A 17,894-nucleotide genomic window follows, 5' to 3' on the forward strand; every position below is an offset into this window, starting at 1 on the left:
CTTGCCTGTAAAACCTTTCCTCTCATATACCGATTTTCATCTCTAATTTTTTCTGTGCTGCGGTAAGGCACAGGATTGTGCTATTTATATTTCTTGTAATGTGATTTATAAATATTTTTTTATTGTTAAAATAAATTCCATGTCCAGCTGGACTTGGACAAATACATAAGCAGCTCATCGAGGCTTGTCTTATTATCAATGTTCTTTATCTTTGAACTGCTTTGGACCACTGTCTGTTTGCAATTGTCTGAAACAGGAATGTGTCACACTCACCGGTCAGCAGCAGTCAAAGGTGGAAAGAAAAGCAAACAGCGACTGGCACATAATAGTAGAAGGCGATCGATGGTCGTCACTAGTGGGGTTCTCTGTGCTAATATGCTTGAACTGTTTAGTCAAAAGTTTACTTCTCCGTTTAAATCCTTAGCTTATAATTTTCGTTCCGTTTAGTTTTTCTTCTTTTGAAAGTCTTTGAAATTAACGCGGAGGTTTACCCCACTCCTGGTACCAAATGTAGTATGACGGACAAACGAGTGAAATCCAGAAGATGATGTTTCCAAGATGTTTATTAGGTAATTAAGAATATAAATTACGAACCCCACCAGGAGCACCCTGTAACATGCTCAGCCCATTAGCAACTGTCCTAACTCTCTCACCAACGTTCTGAATAGCAACATTCCAAACTACAATCACTATCCTGAGCATCATATTATAGGCAAGTTATAATTCAACATACTACAATGTTGCCCGGGCAACCAAAACAGGAGTGCGCCCTGTATCAGGCAAAACAACCATTGGGCTACAAAGACTTCAAATCCCTCTGTCCTCCCTCATTCGGAATCCATGGGCTGGTTACGGCATTCTGGAGTTCAGCCCCATCTGAATTATTTACTTGTCCTTACTAAGGCCATTTACTTCTTGAGGAGGCTCAGTTTATTCCTCTGATTGCCACTCTTCCCTTAAAATCAGTCCCCTTGCAAAGTAACCATAAACAAGGGACATATATCAAGGGTGACAGACACATGCACAGCAAGGGGACTCTGGATACTGTAACTAAAACAAGAGATACCAGGCTCTGGCTGGCATGACAAGAATAAAATATGATCTGGGTACTGCAATACATAGTAGAGTGCTCGAGGAGGGACATAATAAACTTATGTTGGTTGTCTACTTACTTACATACTATTGCGCAACCTCTTCAGATGGGTCTGTAAAACGTACTCTTTGTCCCACATCTTTGTCCTGAATTTGTGTCCTGTATGCTTACCCTTTGTCCTGAAGTTTTACATTCACCAACCTGAATTTTCACCCATGCCAGTTGGTCACCCGAGCTGGCGGTGATGACCGTACAGTAACCTGAAGGTGGGATACCAACTCAGCGACCAGGGTCCGGGGTGGCTCTTCCCTCCCGCCCGCGTCTAAATCCAGAAGTGCAGAGCCGGACTGGCGCACCCTGTGTATCTGGGCGGTTAAGTAGGGGAGACTTTCTTCTCGAACGACAAGAAGCTGATTGGAGCCCTGTAGTATGGATGAAAGGACACTCCAAGCCAGGTAGTTTACCACATAGATTTATTGAGGTGGTAAGTTAGATACAGAGAGGTAAAGTCTTAGTAGAAGCCCCACCAGGAGCAGCTTAGCTGCTGCTCAGGCCTTCATCCAACTGATTTACGCATACACACATTCCAAACACTAACATTCCATCAGGCAGTCATTCTGGCTGAGCAGCAGGATACTACAAGCCCGCAAGCCTTTGGCCTCATCCTCAGGCGGAAGGGCATCTCATAGAACTGGTGAACTTGTCAGCTAAGCATGCAACCATGCTCTCAGTCCTTCTACCTATAATACACAAATCATGAGTCAGGGTGTAGCTGCAAGGACAAGAATTGCGACTCGTTATCGCTGCCTGACTCATAAGTACAATGTTTACTACTCCGCAAACGCTGCTTTCCCTGCGGTTGGGAGTGTTTACACACTGCAGAAACACGTGGGGACACCACAGGTAGTGACGCTACAGAAGTCAATGCAACGCAGTAGGATTGGCTTGGGTGCGAACAATCCTCCAATCCTAGGTCACCTTACACATTACACGCCCGCCTACTTCAGGGCGTCTCCTTCTATATGTTAAGCCATGGGATTGGCTATAATGCGACCCGGAAGTACTGAATTTACTAACAAATATCGCAAAAATACTGATAACAGACATTAAGCTCAATTTACAGACGATCTGTGTAAGTAGCAGATTTAAATAAGACAGACATTTATGTGACCAATCTAGTAACCCGGGAGGGTAACAGGAAAATCGCTAACGCCATAGACGTTGTGTTTGGAAAAACGGCTTATTTATTGTATACGATAAGATGCTCATCAGTTTTATTTCACCGGGTAAAATAATGTGCTATTGGTATGGTAAGCACCTACGGTTTAGATGCCAGCATCGGGATTCTGCGGCTGTGCCTGATCAAAAATAGGGTGATCATGTCATATCCATTTTCCTTTAGCATCTTTCCTTTTTTGCTTCATAATCACAGTTCACAATCTCGTACAAGAAGGTGTTCAATATAAATTCCTACGTACTTTAGACAAGAAGCAGCCAAGTTAAGCACCCAAGAGTACAAAAAGGAAGTCGCTGGGAAAAGTGAATGTTTGGCCATGGTTTCACTGCATTTACAATCACGTTACTGAGAAAATAACTGGAGGTTAGCTAGTGCTTACTTCTTACATAAAGCGTTTTTTACATGTCATAATTCACAATGAAGCTCAAATTGTTCATGTTAGAGGCAGAATTTGTTTAACATGCAAACTAGAAGTTTGTCTTGTTACTTTAGTTTATGTTTTTACGGTATAGACTGTACTTACCACACGTGTCTACACCCTCTTTTTTCTGAGAATGTTATATTTAATTGTTTGCACATGCATCACTTAAACTGGCAGGTGACTCTCCTTGCCATGACCTCCCACACGATTTTCTTTAAAGACCTCATCTGCGTAATGCCTCTTAGTATGCCCTTGCTAGCAGCCCCCTGCTCCGCTCCTCCTTCACACCCCATGTGTGTTCCACTTAGATATTAGAGGTGGTAGAACATGGTCTCTATTCTGGAACAATGATTGGCTAAATGAATTCTTCGAAGCTATGGTCATACTGTCAGCACTTGGCCTTGTGCAGCTCCTTCGTGTGTGTCTTCTTGGTACCCCCCCCCCCCCGAGCATGTTGACAGCAGAATTCTATCACCAGTCTGGAATCAGTTCCAACCAGGTGCCGTCTATTCACCTAGGGTAGGGTGACCAACTGCCATGGGTGTGAATTCAGGGCGGGGAGTGTAAAAATTCAGGACAAATGGTCAAAATTCAGGACAATAATTACTGACACTACAAATTAAGTTGTGCAATAGTATGTGAGTAAATAGACAACAAACATAAGTACAAGTCAAAATAAGTGACATAGCGGCCTCCACACTTTCAAAGCCTAGAAAATCCCATATTGCTCTGGGTGTTTCTTCTGGCCCAAGGGAAATGAAATAGGATTTTAGTGCTGCCCAGCACTTTAACAGTTGCGCAGTGACTGGGAACAATGTGAGCCACCGTGTTGGGACATGCCGAAACAAAGGCTGCCACTCTAGGACCACAAAAGTGAAAAACCCTTTCAACCTCGCTGTCCGCTTTGTAGAAGAAGAGAAACGGCTGTAGACTTTTAGAACAGAGGATTCTACATCCATTGAAAGTCCATTAATAGCTTGTTTAGCACAGTTATGCAGGATATGGGCAGAACAGTTTGCAGGCAGAAAGTCTCCATTAGCTCCCTTCAAATGCTGGAACAGAATGATGTCGTCCATAGTCAACACTTGCGTTGTCCCCACAGTATGCCGGATGTGCTCTGTTTTCAAACCATGGTTGTTTAATTTTGTTGTGATCTGCTGTGCAATAGCTGTAGCAGTCTCTGCTGCATCCTCGTAGAAATCCAGCAGAGTGTAGGCCACACCGGAGGTGAAATTAAAGTGCAGCAACTAAAGTGGATAGGGTTTAATGTTACCTTTGTTTGAGGCGTCACTGCAAACGGAATAATATCCATCTTTTAAGTCTTCTTGTGCTCGCTGCAACGATAGAGGTGCAGGCACATTCGGAGTGATGCTCGAGGCCTTTGTGCGGCCACAAGATGCTTCCACCGCTCTGGATGAGTCGGGATACATTACTTTGCTTAGCTTGATGCCACAATCCAGGGAGCGGTAGGAGATGTGATGCTTCACAGCATGGTACACCCGAGTCACCTCTGCAGCTATGACCTAAAATGTAAAAACAATACACAAAAAGGTATAAGCACGCAAAGAAAATCTCCATTGGTGAAGAAAACAATGGCCACAATGGGGCTTAGAACTGCAAATTTAAACTAAAGTGTCGGCTGGTAACCTAAAAGCAATTATGACGTGCTCTTAATATAAACAGAGTGAGAAAAGCGCGGTAAAGGCAACCTGACTTGGTAAACACGGCTGCACATTTAAAGAAAGTAACAGAAAATTGTAAGATGGCTCGCCTATTCAGTTTGGGAGTCTTAGAGTGTGACAAAGCAAGAAGAGGGTAAAAGAATTACATAAAACCCATGTCACATTATGATGAAGCAAGCAATTACTTACTTTGGATACTTCCGATTGGAAGCTTAGTTGCAGGTAGAATGAAATTGTGGCACTCAGTATGAGGAGTTATGTTTGGATGCGATGACAACTTGTGCATGCTACTATCACGCAACATAGTTAGGCCTAAACATAATACTGGGACCGGAGAGTCAGCCGTTTTTAGGCTGATCTGGTCACCGGAGACTGAAGCATAGGAGAAGCACAGCATTTGTAAAACTGAAATGTTTAAACTAACTTAAACAAACGTGGAATAAGGAGTCAGAGGCGGACTTGCCTACAGGGACATTTAAAGTTTTCACCTTAATGGTGCCAATATCTTAAAATATTCTTAAATGAATACTGTCTCCTGTATTTATGAAACCTGCCCGGGTTCTGCAAACAATGTCTGATCCAGGGCGTGGGCAATTTTTCTCCGGACCATCTTCATTGGCTTAGGTTATAAATGCTGCCTTCCAATTTATTTTAAGTTTGTTAGTCGGGCCCCATGACAGCCATGTCAGTCATTTGTATCCTTTAGGGCTACTGGCCCCTTTACTCGAAACACTATTTTCTTTCCTGTGTCCCCCCACCCCCTCCCCCTGTCTGTGATTTCTCTGCTCCCCTCCCATTCATGCCTTTTAGCCCGCCCGCACCCCCGTTTCAAATGCAATAGGACCCACAGAAATGAGTTCTATTGCATTGCAAATGCTTGTTTTTAAAATATTGCGCACTAACATGCGCGCGCTGCCTTACATCTGGCGCATGCGCCAAAAGTCTCCCACTCCACGAGGAAAAACAGGAAGTGATCTGGATAGGAGGGTGTTTGGTTTCCAGCGCTCGCGCACACCACTCGTTTAATAAGCGGACTGCGAAAATTATTCCAGCCGATTAAGGTTTTACAGCCAACCTACGGCTAGGCTTCTGGCAGAAACAGAGGCTAACTTCAAACTGGGAACATATCCACTCAGAAGTCCACCTGTCAACTATATAGTAAGACAGGTCAGACAGATACGGTCTCTGCACCTCTGAGGCACACGTGGACGATACAGCTAATAAGAACATCGGAATTTCACACAGCACATTAAGATTATTGAGGTGCCAAAAATTCTCCAAACCTAGGTCATCGTCTACATTTCGAGTTGTGCCCACTCCAAGAAAATTTTCAGCCATGGGATTGGCCACGATACGACCCAGCAGTACTAGGGCGGATAGAGGTACAGCAGGATCTTGGAGGTCTCTACTGGCCAAAAGTGAGCCAATAGTCGATGGGCATGTTTATTGTATAAATAACTTCTACAATGATTCACAAAAAGGTACTGTGTTTTTAGTTACCCAATGGTCCAAGCATAGGCTAATTGGCTGTTTTGATTTATACTTTCAAAAAAGGTGTTTTACATATAGCCCCATGATTGAATGGTCTGTGGTTCGAGATTCTTCGAGGTCGTGGGGGACACTGGCAGGGGGTGATATCCGCCACAGTTTATACCAACCTGGGGGAGCGAGAAAAGATCTGTTTACCCTTATTTTTTTCATAGCTGTAACTCAACAGAAGGTAATGGACTGCTTTACATGAGAATGCATTTGTTTATGGTAGGCACAGGGAGATTACTCAGTGCTAAAACATATTGGATAAAACATCTGTGTTATCAGCCTCTTAGCATTTAAATAATAAGACATATGAATAGGAGGAATTTACTAAAAATGTTGAGGGGGGCTGGTTCTCGTTCTTTAGGGAGTAGACCTTTTAAGGACAGCCTATAAAATGGTGTTGCCGTAATCACACATATTACTGCTTTACAGGTTACATAATTGAGAGCAACCCATTAACGAAGGTCTTGTAAAGATAGTGGACGAATGTCTCATCTCTCCCATGGGAATCTCTCCAGGGAATACATGCACGTATATCTAATAAGTGTACGTGAGCCAGGAAGCATGTCCAAGTTAATATTAACATTGTGGCGAGGCAGGAGTCCATTTCAGCTGCAGGATGGACCTGTGTCTTTTATTCATTTTGTTCCAAATGTACATCTTCTTTTAAATATTTACACCACGAGGGGCAGTTTAATCTTTGTAGAAGGGATGTGTATTTATGAAGTGATCTGCACCTGGGACTACTCATTTACAACATGCGGCTAGGCGGTGGAGTAGTGAACATGAGTGCTAATCGGTGCCGTTCACTTAAGATAAAATAAAGTTTTCAAGTTTTATTTTCCACGAAAAATTCTCTAGTCAGACAGCCCCAAAACAAGTTTTTCACCCCTGGACACAACTTTGAATGCCGCACGGAGATTCATCTCGAACACACACGTTTCCTTGTGTGGATTTCACAAACACCGTGATTGATTCCCCTTCAGAAGACTATGCCTCAGTCTCTGGTAACCGGAAAGAGTGAGGCATAGTGAACATACACTGAAAATAAACGCACATCACGCATCGTGAGGCAAAGAAAGCAGCAACCAAACTTACCGATCACCAAATCTGAACGAGTTGGTATTTGCTGGGAAACGGCTATTCCACGGCAGACTGGTGATTCAAAAATGCAAAAAGCTAACGGCTCAAAACGTGCGCTGCATTTCCGGTAGTACCGTAGCTGTTCTCATTGGCCCTGACTCATCAGGCCAATAAGAACACTCCTGCGGTGTACTAACAAGCTCTAGGATTGGCTGATGGCTTTTAAGCCAATCCTAGATCGCTTTGATTTTGTTCTCCATAGCAACGATTGGAGGAACGGTTGGTGATAGAAAGTCACATGATTGGCCCAACAATTGGTCACAACAGCAGGTAAAATTACGGACAAATGGCTTCTTTTAAAGAAACCTTCACGGACAACGGACAGACGGCCGAAATTACGGGTTGTCCGTGAAATTTACGGACGGTTGGTCACCCTAGCCCGGGGTCATATTTAAAAGAGGCAGGCAAAACTGGCGAGTCACTCGACTGCGTATTTATAACTGATTCAGTATGAAAGGTTCTATGGCTGGCTAGCTGGCATACATCGAAACTGTCTGCCATGGCTATTAAGCCCGTTGTCTACTGCATGCACTCTGTAGCTACCTCTTGCCAACTCATGTATGAACACTCCCAAAAATGTATGCTGAGGGGTTACATTTGCATCTGCCACTGACCATAGACTAGTCGAGATGGAATACATGTACGTTTCATTCCTTAATGAAATGTTATTAAAGTGCATTCATTTTCACCTGTTACTTAATTTTGGATTAAATTAGGGCCGTTCGAATTTGTACTGTTTGTTAATTCACAGTCGGTTTTGGAGCTTAATGTAAGCAGTTTTCGTATCCTTTGGCATGTGATTTTGTGGCTTGAAAAGTGAGTTGGCGGCGTCTGCTCATTATGAAGATATATACAGGAAGATGCATAATTTATTAGACATTGTTGGGCAGTAAGAGATTTTTGCACCTTTAGGTCGTTTATGATCATGCATTTTACGTGGTGTAATACTTAGTTGATTATACTATTAACATTTATAATTTTCATCTACACAGATGTCTTTTACATTGACGCCAGCTCATATAAGGATGTTATGGAGCAGTAGAATCCACCTTTAAGCTGTATACCACCATTATGTTCAATCGTCCCCCATGATGGTTAATCTCGAAATATCCTTCTTTCATTATTACAGGTATGGAGGCTTCCAAGTCTAGCTCCACCATGCAGGTCAGCTTTGTGTGCCAGCGCTGCAGTCAGCCATTGAAGCTGGATACTTCCTTTAAACTGTTGGACCGAGTGGCTGTCCAGGAGTTAACAGGTTGGTGGAAGTCATACTCCTGTCATAATGAACTAAAGTGAGAGCCTATGTTTGCTATCATGATTGGAAAGACAAATACAGGACTAATGTTATTCTTTTAACCGTCTTGTTTTATTCATTATTTCAGCATGTGTGAAGGTTTTTAATAGATTCTTGTTTCCTGCTACGTAGACTTCTCTAAAAAAATAATGGTATTTTGATGTTTGAACATTTCTGCCTTGAATAAAATATCACATTTCCTTCATATTTTTCGGGAAAGTGGTTAGTTTTCTTTTTCTGTTGAACTGTGCGAATGCTTGTCGGGCCCAGGCAGTTAGTTGGCTCAGAGGAGGCTTCCTTTAATACCTAACCAGCAAGTTTCTGCTTTGAAAGTTTACCTCACCACAAAGACTCATCCTCACTTATTCGGAGCATCAAGCTAGCCGTGAGGGCAACGGCGTTACGACCACCTCCTCACCTTTCAAATCCCAAAGTGAGGGGAACGGCCCCAGCACTCGCCGCCAGTCACCCGGTGCCACACGCAGCTGGGGAACCACAACACCCAGCTGCCCCGGGGCTCGCGCGGCAGGACTGACGCTCTTCACGAGCCAGGAGGCGTCTTATCAGCAGATGCGCCGAAGTGCTCGTGGGGCACTTATCCGGAGCATCAAGCTAGCCATGAGGGAAACGGCGTTACAACCACCTCCTCGCCTTTCAAATCCCGCCGTGAGGGGAATGGCCCCAGCACTCGCCGCCAGTCACCCGGTGCCACACGCAGCTGCCCCGGGGCTCGCGCGGCAGGACTGACGCTCTTCACGCGCCAGGAGGCGCCTTATCAGCAGAAGCACCTCTCGCCCCTGCAAGTCGCGACCGGGACAAGGGCGGGACCGTCTGTGGCAGGACGAGGCAGGACTGGGCTACGGACCTTGGTTCTGGGACAGGTTCTGGGTCCCCTGAGGTTTCCCGTATCAAACTTGGTAACTGAGCCCATCACCTATTCATTAGGTCTCGCCTCTCAATGCGCATTGAGCAGAGCGAGACTATAGGGGCTTAAACAGCGTTTAACCAAGCACACAATTCCACTGGCGATTCCTTGCAGTGTATGTGCTTTTTAGGTCATTGCGCAAGCGCAAGCCCTAAAAAGCGCGTGCACATGCCACCAGCCGCCTGCCTTGCATTACCACATCAAAGGCAGCCTAGCCTCCCTCCCGCAGCCCCTGCTGCTTCCCACCCTCATCGCCGCTCTCCCCGCTCCGCCCCCTGCTGCGGCCGTGCCTCATTTCTCCTCCCCCCAGCAATGCCCTCCGTCTTGTTTTTTTAATCATGCAGCAAGCAGTGCAGGGCAAATCTGTGTGGGCTTTATTCCGAGCCAGGCTGCTTTTCACTCTTGTTACTCGAGCATTAAAGTTTGTCAATGAAATGTGATTATCTGTCACCTGTAATGCTAAGGCGCTGCTCTCATTGATGCCAATAGCTTCAGGTTTCTGATCTGTCTGCAGATAAGCAGCTAAAACATCAAATGAAAGAATGTCCGGGCAGGTGTGGGGGGAGAAGATTTGTGTGGGCTAGCATGCTTCAAGGCATTATCGTTTATGTGGGCCCATGGTGCTATGGCCAAACATACACACAGCACAGTCCTGCATCCACCTAAAAACATACACACACACACCCCCACCCCATCTCATGCACACACATAAGCACATAGGAATTTGCCTAACTCCCTATCCCCTCGAGCCCCCAAATATAGGCTTGCACTCACAGTATGTCACACACTTGCACAATCACTCACACAAGTGTGTAATATAACTTACAGTCATTGGCTAAAACACACCCAGTGACCTAGACACGCACCAATCGTACATAGAAATGGTTCCCTCACAGCTAGTAGGCTTGGTGTCCTTTTGAGAGTTTATCAGTGCCTCTTTGTGTCTAGAGGTTTCTTTCAAGTGTGCTTGTTGCATATTTCTCCCTGTCCTTCAATTTTGCAATCACAAAACAGCTTAGCAGAAGCCCATCCATCGATACAGTTTTTGTGAGATGTTCATGACTACACGCAGTCTTTTTTTTTTTGGTTTGAATATCAACATCTGCGACACGGACTTCAGACTCACCTGCACTTGTGATGGCTAACTTCATCCCATAGTTGTAACGTGTGTGCTTGTTTTTATTATGCATCAAGCTCCTAAACCAAACATGCCTTCCTGGTATTTCATGGTGCTGGAGTCGATAACATGGTTCTCACTCTCTCCTACTCTATCCCTCTCCCTCTCCTCTCCCTCCTTCTCTCTCGTCCTCCCTCTCTCTCCCTCCCCTCACTCTCTCCCTCTCTCCGTCTACCTCTCTCCCTTTCCCTCACTTTCCTCTCTCCTCTCTCACCCTCTCCTTCTCTCTATCCTCTCTCCCTCTCTTTACCTTCACCCTGCTCTCCTTTTTCTCCCCATCCCCATCTCCCCCTCTGCTTGCTCTCCTCTCTCTCCATCCCTCCCCTCTCTCTCCCCTCCGTCCTTCGCTCTCGTCCTCCCCCTCTCTTCTTACCCTCCCTTTCCCTCTCTCCCTTTCCCTCTCTTCCCTCTCCTCTCTCCCCGTCTCTCTCTCTCCGTCTCTCTCTCCTCTCTCCCCCTCTCTCTCTCCTCTCTCCCCCTCTCCCTCTCCTCTCTCCCCCTCTCTCTCCCTCTCTCCCTCTCATTACCCTCTCTCACTCCCTGCTCTCCTTTTTCTCCCTCTCCCCATCTCCCACTCAGCACCACCACAGCATAACTCAGCACCACCACAGCATCACTCAGCGCAACCACGGCATCACTCAGCACCACCACAGCATCACTGGTTCAAATATGTTCTTTCAATGTTTCAAGCTGTTTTCAAGCTTTATTAGGATGTTAATATTTCACTTCTGTTCTTGGATTTTCGTCACAATAAAAAACACTGAACATAATCTTCACAAAAGTTATTTAGAAAAGTTTAAGCTATTGACATTATAAATTAAATAAATAATGTAAGTATTAATTACTTAAAAAAATTAAAAGCCATTGTTATTTGTAATATCAATACATCTAAGTTACGTAAATACAAAACATGTTGCATTACAAATGCTATAGGTGTCACATTTGCAAAAGTTATAACTATTGGCATTGTAAATGACAAAGCTATTAACGTAGCTTTTTTTTAAAACAACACATAAATAAAAAAATAGACATTTATAAGACCAATAGCTCAAACTTTCCTAATGCGAGACCTATTGCATTTCCAATGCTTGTTTTTATATTGGGACTGTATTTGTTAATTCGCTTGCATTCCTGTTTGACTGTTTCCCGGACTGCGTTTCTTTTAACAGTATTTTAACAGCATAAGGGATTATTATTTTGTTCCTTATTAAGACTTTTCGGATTTTTAGGTCTCGGCGTCAACGCGCGGAAGCGCGTCTCCGCCGGAGATCTTTTGTCAGGGACTATGCTTCCCAGGAGACAGTCCCGGCCACGCGCATCCTTCCAGGCGATTTGTAACTGGAACGCGCGCTGTGGCCAGGCGCTGTCTCCTGGGAAGCGCAAGCACCACACACGCATGCGCATACACACACACACAAGCGCCCATGCACGCACATACATACATACAGAGACACCACCCCTGACACATACACACACGCGCGCACACACACAAGTGCACCGAGGCCCCCCGTCCCCCTCCCCCCCCGCCGTCACCGTCGCACACATACATACACACACACACACACACGAGCATACACACACACACACACACACACGTGCACCAATCCCGCTCCAGCCTTTAGGAACTTACCTTACCTCAGCACGCGGCGCCCAACCTCCTGCTGGCGCGGCCCCGGGGCTCTACACCGCTCACAGGAGCCCCGGGCCGCGAGACGCAACGACTCCGCCTGCCTCCTCTTCAGTTCCGGTCTGAACGTGGCCCCGCCCCCGTCACAGGCGACCGTGCCTGACTTCCGGGGCGGCCGCGATACTAAGAGACTGCTGGGGAAATTATGCACAAGGTAAACTATTTTGTTCTGCAGTGCCCGTAATATTAATTAAGTTGTAATTTTATCAACATTGCTTTTATTTACCAAGTAAAAGCAAATATTATTTACTGTTCTTTGAAATGAACAAAATTGGGGACCTCAGTAAAACACTCTGCAGTTCCTACAATTAATTTAAAGCCAAGGGTGTAACTGTCATCTTTAAAGGGTAATTGTGCATTATAATTTATTGATGTGGGTTCTACTGGATCTAATTACAGTTTTAATGTGTTAACATTTCCGGGTTCACATACGCCTTTAGGTCTAACGCTGTTGTTTTGCGAGCATGGTCCGATCAGTTTTCTCATGTGATAACAGTTAGTGACTGAATAACCTAAAATGAATTTCCATCAGTCTGATGCCCGCTCTTCCTCATTGCATCCATCGTGACCCTTGTCTCAATTCATCCACCCAGCTATTACGATTGCAGTATTCCAAAGCATGGCGTACAGCATTTGATCCACACAAACCTCACAATGCTGCTAAACCCAATGACCTCTAGTGTGAGAGCCCAGAAAAAAAGTAATTGCTACTGAATCAAATAACCCCAACACCAACAGTTTTCCATCCTTGTGCAGCACCTGGTGCTTTTAATGGCGGACACAAGTATGAGATGAAGCTCAATTAGCTGCTCCACATATCCCTGTCTCTGGATTGTTTTAATCCCAGGGCATTAGGTGGAATGAAAAAACGAGGGGGGTCTCTCAAAGAGGAGTGGTCAGCGGATTAAAGGCATGGCTTAAAAATATGCAAGCTAAAAATCTTTGCTTAGCATGGTGTGCCGCCCCACTGACATTTTGCTGATCTGTCATTGCATACATATATATAATACAACAAGTAACATTACACCTACAACAAGTCAGGGCTATTGGCTTTGCAAATGGTTCTTAATTGTGGAAGCTAAATAAGCGACAACTATTGCTTTGTTGTAGAATATTGAAAATGCTTCAGTTCTGAAGTTCACAGCGGTGATGGTCACAGGCGCGGCTCCGCCAGGGGGCGTCGTGCGGCGCAGCCAGCTGTAGCATTTGATTAGTGCCTAAACAATAGCGATGCGGGCCACGAGCGGTTATTTCGCAGAACAAAGATGCATTGCAGATTGCTTTATGTCGCGTCCATTGGCGCTTATTATGAGAAGTGTACGGGCCTGACGGAAAGTAATTGCTTTCCGCCGGTGTTTTGGTTGGCTGCCGTACATCAGGTAGCCTGTGTTCTCTTTGTATTCACGGGCGGCTTGTACAAGAGAATGGGCTGATTTCCCACAAGGGCATTCACGCTAATTAATTTAGTTATCTCAAGAGCTTAACAAGTTGGAGCCCATGCTGGCCGAGTAGCGGCGTTCTTCCTCAGTACAATCACTTCATGGTATTTAAGATTAAGCGATGTTCCTTCCCCATGCGAACGAGCTCACGTGGTCATCTCTGGGCGCGTCTTCGCTTCCCTCGGATTCTAACAGGGAGGTGTCCGCTTTCTGTATTTTTAGTGGTGAGTGGTGAGGGCAGAGTGGTGAGTGGTGAGTGCAGAGTGGTGAGTGCAGAGTGGAGTGTGTAGAGTGGTGAGTGTGTAGAGTGGTGAGTGTGCAGAGTGGTGAGTGTGCAGAGTGGTGAGTGTGCAGAGTAGTGAGTGTGCAGAGTAGTGAGTGTGCAGAGTAGTGAGTGTGCAGAGTAGTGAGTGTGCAGAGTAGTGAGTGTGCAGAGTAGTGAGTGTGCAGAGTAGTGAGTGTGCAGAGTAGTGAGTGTGCAGAGCAGTGAGTGCAGAGCATTGTGTGCTGTTGAGTGCAGAGTGCTGTGTATTGGCAATGTTAATGACAATGCCCATTTATTTTTGATTTAAAGAAAAAAAATGTCATGAGCAATGCCAATAGCTCTACCTTTAATGATGCCGAGACCATTGCATTGCAAATGCTTGTTATAATTTGTTGAAAGTATTCTGAGAGAGTCAATTATGTCTAAAGGCAATAATGTCAACACCAGTCCTGTCTTAGCTACTCTTGACAATTACCTTGTTAAAGTGGTAGACAAAATCAACAAAGAACGCCGATTATCCTTGGGTCTGGGGAGTCCCTCTGTTCTATTACCCAGTTCACCTAAGTCACCCATATCTTTGTCTACCTCTCAAGTAGATGTTAGTTGCAACTTGGAGTTTCCTGTGCTTCCAGCCACGGCTAACCCTATAGAATCAGAGCCTAACTTGGTCACGCCCGAGGCTCCTCATGATACATTAGTATCAGGCTCACCGGCTCCAAGAGCCCAGAGGGTATTAAGATCTGGGAGGAGTCTTAGTAGGACAACCCTACCAAAACGGGGGGGGGAATATAACAAAAAAAGACCTGAGCCATTATCTAACAGTGCTGCTAGTGACCCAGTAGCAGTTATTAATAATTCTCAGGTTAAATTAGTCCCTGAACAGTTAGAGCTCTTGATTAGCATTATTGATGCTAAGTTTGATAAAATTATTAAACCTTTAATGACACTATTTCAGGGGAGGTAATGAGGTTGGGAGGTCTTCTGAGTTCACATATAGGGTCAAATGTTAGCTTAGAAGCAGGTTCAAGGGTCAACGGATCTATAACGGAGACACTAAAGATACCCAAAGAGGGATCATGCCCAGTTACTGTAGCTGTATCCAACCCTGTGCCTTCGGTGTGTTTAAATACTCCTACTACTATAGCCCCAGTGGATAGGCCAGGGCTAATTAAAGAGAAGACCAAGCGATATGGATATTCGCAGTCCGACTTATCCCCATATTGTGCTCCTTATGTGGCAGTTTTAACCAATGTTCCACCAGTCAGGGAGACGGGGCCTCATAGCAATTTGGAAACACACGAATCCATGAAGAATAAAACCGGGGCGGGTGGCTTAACCGAGATAGTCTCTCCAGTGTGTCTAGAGGTTTTGAGGTGGTAACATCTAACCGTTGCCAATCTTTGAGCGGTGTAGACTCCAACGATTGACTTGACTCTGCCCAGGCCCTCTCCCTGCCTGAACTAGAAACTGTACTTTGTGGAGGAGAGTCTGAAGGAAATTACACAGGGCTTTCTGTCAACGTAAGTGAGCACTTTGATTGCCGTATGATATACAGTTCTGTGGGTGGATCTGATGGGTGCATCGTGGGTCTGCCTGTAGTAGATAGGCTAAGTGTAACCCCCCCTAATCTTAATGATACACTGTACAATCATTGTATTAGTCCAACCATTATTACCCTCGTTGAAATTTTGCAAATACCCCCTGGGTTGCCAAGCTGTTTTATTGCCAGTTGGACAGGGGTTCCTGCCGGATGTGGCGCAGTGGACCACACATGGTCCTCACGAGGTCGCCTTCACAATAAAAGGTGTCACCATGGTTCCCCGGAAGCGCTTTCTAGAGAATGCGGGGGTTAAGCCACCTCCTGACGGGCAGCAGGAACCATGGGGGAAACCGCAGGCCTAGTACATTCAATATTCGTACAGAGGGGGGGGGAGGGTTCAAAGAGGTTCTATTTGTGAAGCAATGAGGAACAGCCCCGGATGGATGCGTAGGAATCCTGCTCCGACACTGGGGGCCTGAACAAAAGACCGAAATAAGTTATGCGAGCGAAACAAAGCCCCCAGAAGAAGGGGGTGGCCTCTTCCCTCAGACGGAGACTCCCCCGCTCAGGATATTACAGATTGACGGGCCAGATGGGGCCGCTCAGGGCTGGGAACGAAAACCCGACACATAAAACCATTTATACCAATCCCAAAACGATTCGGTTTACTGCACCATTTCTACATAGGTCGGTCACAGCCAGATTTGTCAAGAGTAATTCGGAATAGTATTCAAGTCCTTCATGCATAGATGCCCACAAACTGAAAAAGGAAATTAAAAAAAACATGGTAGACGGTGGCATCACTATAGCAATAAATATCTCTGCACGGAGAGGTTTTAACAACGCCTCTTTGATCTCAATTTGAATCGAGCCTCGCGGAATTAGACCTCGCTTCCGCCCTCCACCCCCCCCCAACCCAATATATCAGGCAAAAGAGTTTTTCTGTTCTTTCAAGAGCCAGCTGAGCATCTCGTGACTTCATTTTAAAGAGATGGCAGCTTCCGGCGCAACTCTTTGTATTCACTGCATTAAGGCCCCTTGCCACTGTGATGGGATACACGCGCCGAGTCGGACAAGTACCTTCACTGCTCGGTTCAACCCCCTTCTCTTTCCGCCATTGCCGCTACAGCTCCGGTTGCCATGTTCCCGCCCGAGCCCTCTGGTCTGGCTGCCCAATGGCATCCATGCCTGTGAAACCCCGCCCCGTCGTAGAACCGTTCATCCAATGACAGAGCAAGGCTTGAAACGCAGACAATGTTATATACTGTGCGACTGCCACTCACAACAAACTTCGTTCTAACTGAACTAGTAAACGTTCTTGGTAATAACAAAGAAGCGCTCGCCAGGCAGCCGCGGCACCCGCGCTTTACTTGAAACATTAAAAGTAAAGCGCGGGTGCCATGATTATAGCCAAAGTAGCACGCCACGACGTGCTGTTTTCTCTTTTAGAGCCCGACTTACTGCTGGAGTAAAAGTTTTCTTATCTTCTTTATGGGGCCATCTGTTTGGACTCATAAAGAAGATAAGAAAGCTTTAACGCCAGCAGTAAGTCAATTCCTTGACTATGTGGGACGGCTTCAAAAGAGAAAAGAGTACATCACAAACACCTTTTTTCCAATGGCTGGCCACTGTTTAGCATGAACGGTGACGCCAGCCAATGGAAAAGAGGGCGGGGCTTAACTTCGCTAGTGAAACTTACCCTATCATTACATCTCACCAGCGAGACTGCGCATGTGCGCAGCCTACGATAGCCGAGACCTAAAAAAAAGGGGCCCCTTGAAACCAAAGGAGTAGGGCACTACACAGTGAAAAATGATTTTTCTTTGCTTTCACTGAGTTCTGAGGTCTTCCATAAAATATCAACTAGTCCACATGGTTTGTGATGCGTTGACATTTGGACACTGTTTTATGGCAGTTCAGCTTGGAAAGCATTGCCATATTCCAAGTGTCAAGCGACTATTGTGACAAGTAGTTTTAAAGAAGAGCACAAGAAGGTGTAGGACGCCTCTGAGAGAGCAGATGTAGTAGAAAACATTAATTTGAGCTTGCATATACTTGTGGTGGTAACAAGTAGCTGTTTTAGGCATTTCCTGAAGTTCACGAGCTGGGTGCAGTAGCTCTACAATGGCTAGAGCGTTCTCGGGGCAGCCCTTGTTTTCTCAGTCTTAGCAAATGACAGCATGGCTGGGGATGGATATAAGCTTCAGAATTCGAAATGCTTGGACTCCCTGCAAGGCAGTACACTACAATCGGTTAATGTTACTAAATCTTCTCCGTAATATTGAACTTATAATTACATTACCTCCTTCATATCGACCACAATATCAACCATATAGGTAAATATTCCATTATATTATGCTTCATTACAGTGTCCTTTCCGTTTACATTTTTATAAACTAAGCAACTTAATTTATTTATTTTATTTATTTGAGCGATTTATAGAGCGCACGAATAC

General features: G+C 45.3%; 1 protein-coding gene and 1 long non-coding RNA gene across 6 annotated transcripts in view; one reads left to right on the top strand and one right to left on the bottom strand.

Moving 5' to 3' along the window:
• Positions 1–533: 533 nt before the first annotated feature.
• On the bottom strand, positions 534–7,199 carry LOC147717143 (uncharacterized). The gene is made up of 2 exons (XR_015296061.1): positions 7,068–7,199; positions 534–4,274 (listed from the first exon to the last, which is right to left on the bottom strand). It is a non-coding gene; the product is annotated as an uncharacterized LOC147717143 (long non-coding RNA).
• Positions 7,200–7,314: 115 nt separating this feature from the next.
• BECN1 (beclin 1) overlaps positions 7,315–17,894 on the top strand; it is a 188,763-nt gene continuing 178,183 nt past the window's right edge. Inside the window, exons 1-2 of one of the 5 annotated variants that reach the window (XM_086924085.1) lie at positions 7,315–7,382; positions 8,242–8,367. In XM_086924085.1, coding sequence (XP_086780211.1) covers positions 8,244–8,367 — 124 coding nt within the window. In that variant the 5' untranslated portion in view covers positions 7,315–7,382; positions 8,242–8,243. Of the gene's footprint in view, positions 7,753–8,241; positions 8,368–17,894 lie in introns of all 5 variants that reach the window. The other 4 variants (XM_086924084.1, XM_086924086.1, XM_086924087.1 and 1 more) reach the window with 4 other exon arrangements.

The sequence above is a fragment of the Lissotriton vulgaris genome, chromosome 5 (genome assembly GCF_964263255.1).
Source record: "Lissotriton vulgaris chromosome 5, aLisVul1.2, whole genome shotgun sequence".
In the NCBI taxonomy this organism is placed as follows: domain Eukaryota; kingdom Metazoa; phylum Chordata; class Amphibia; order Caudata; family Salamandridae; genus Lissotriton; species Lissotriton vulgaris.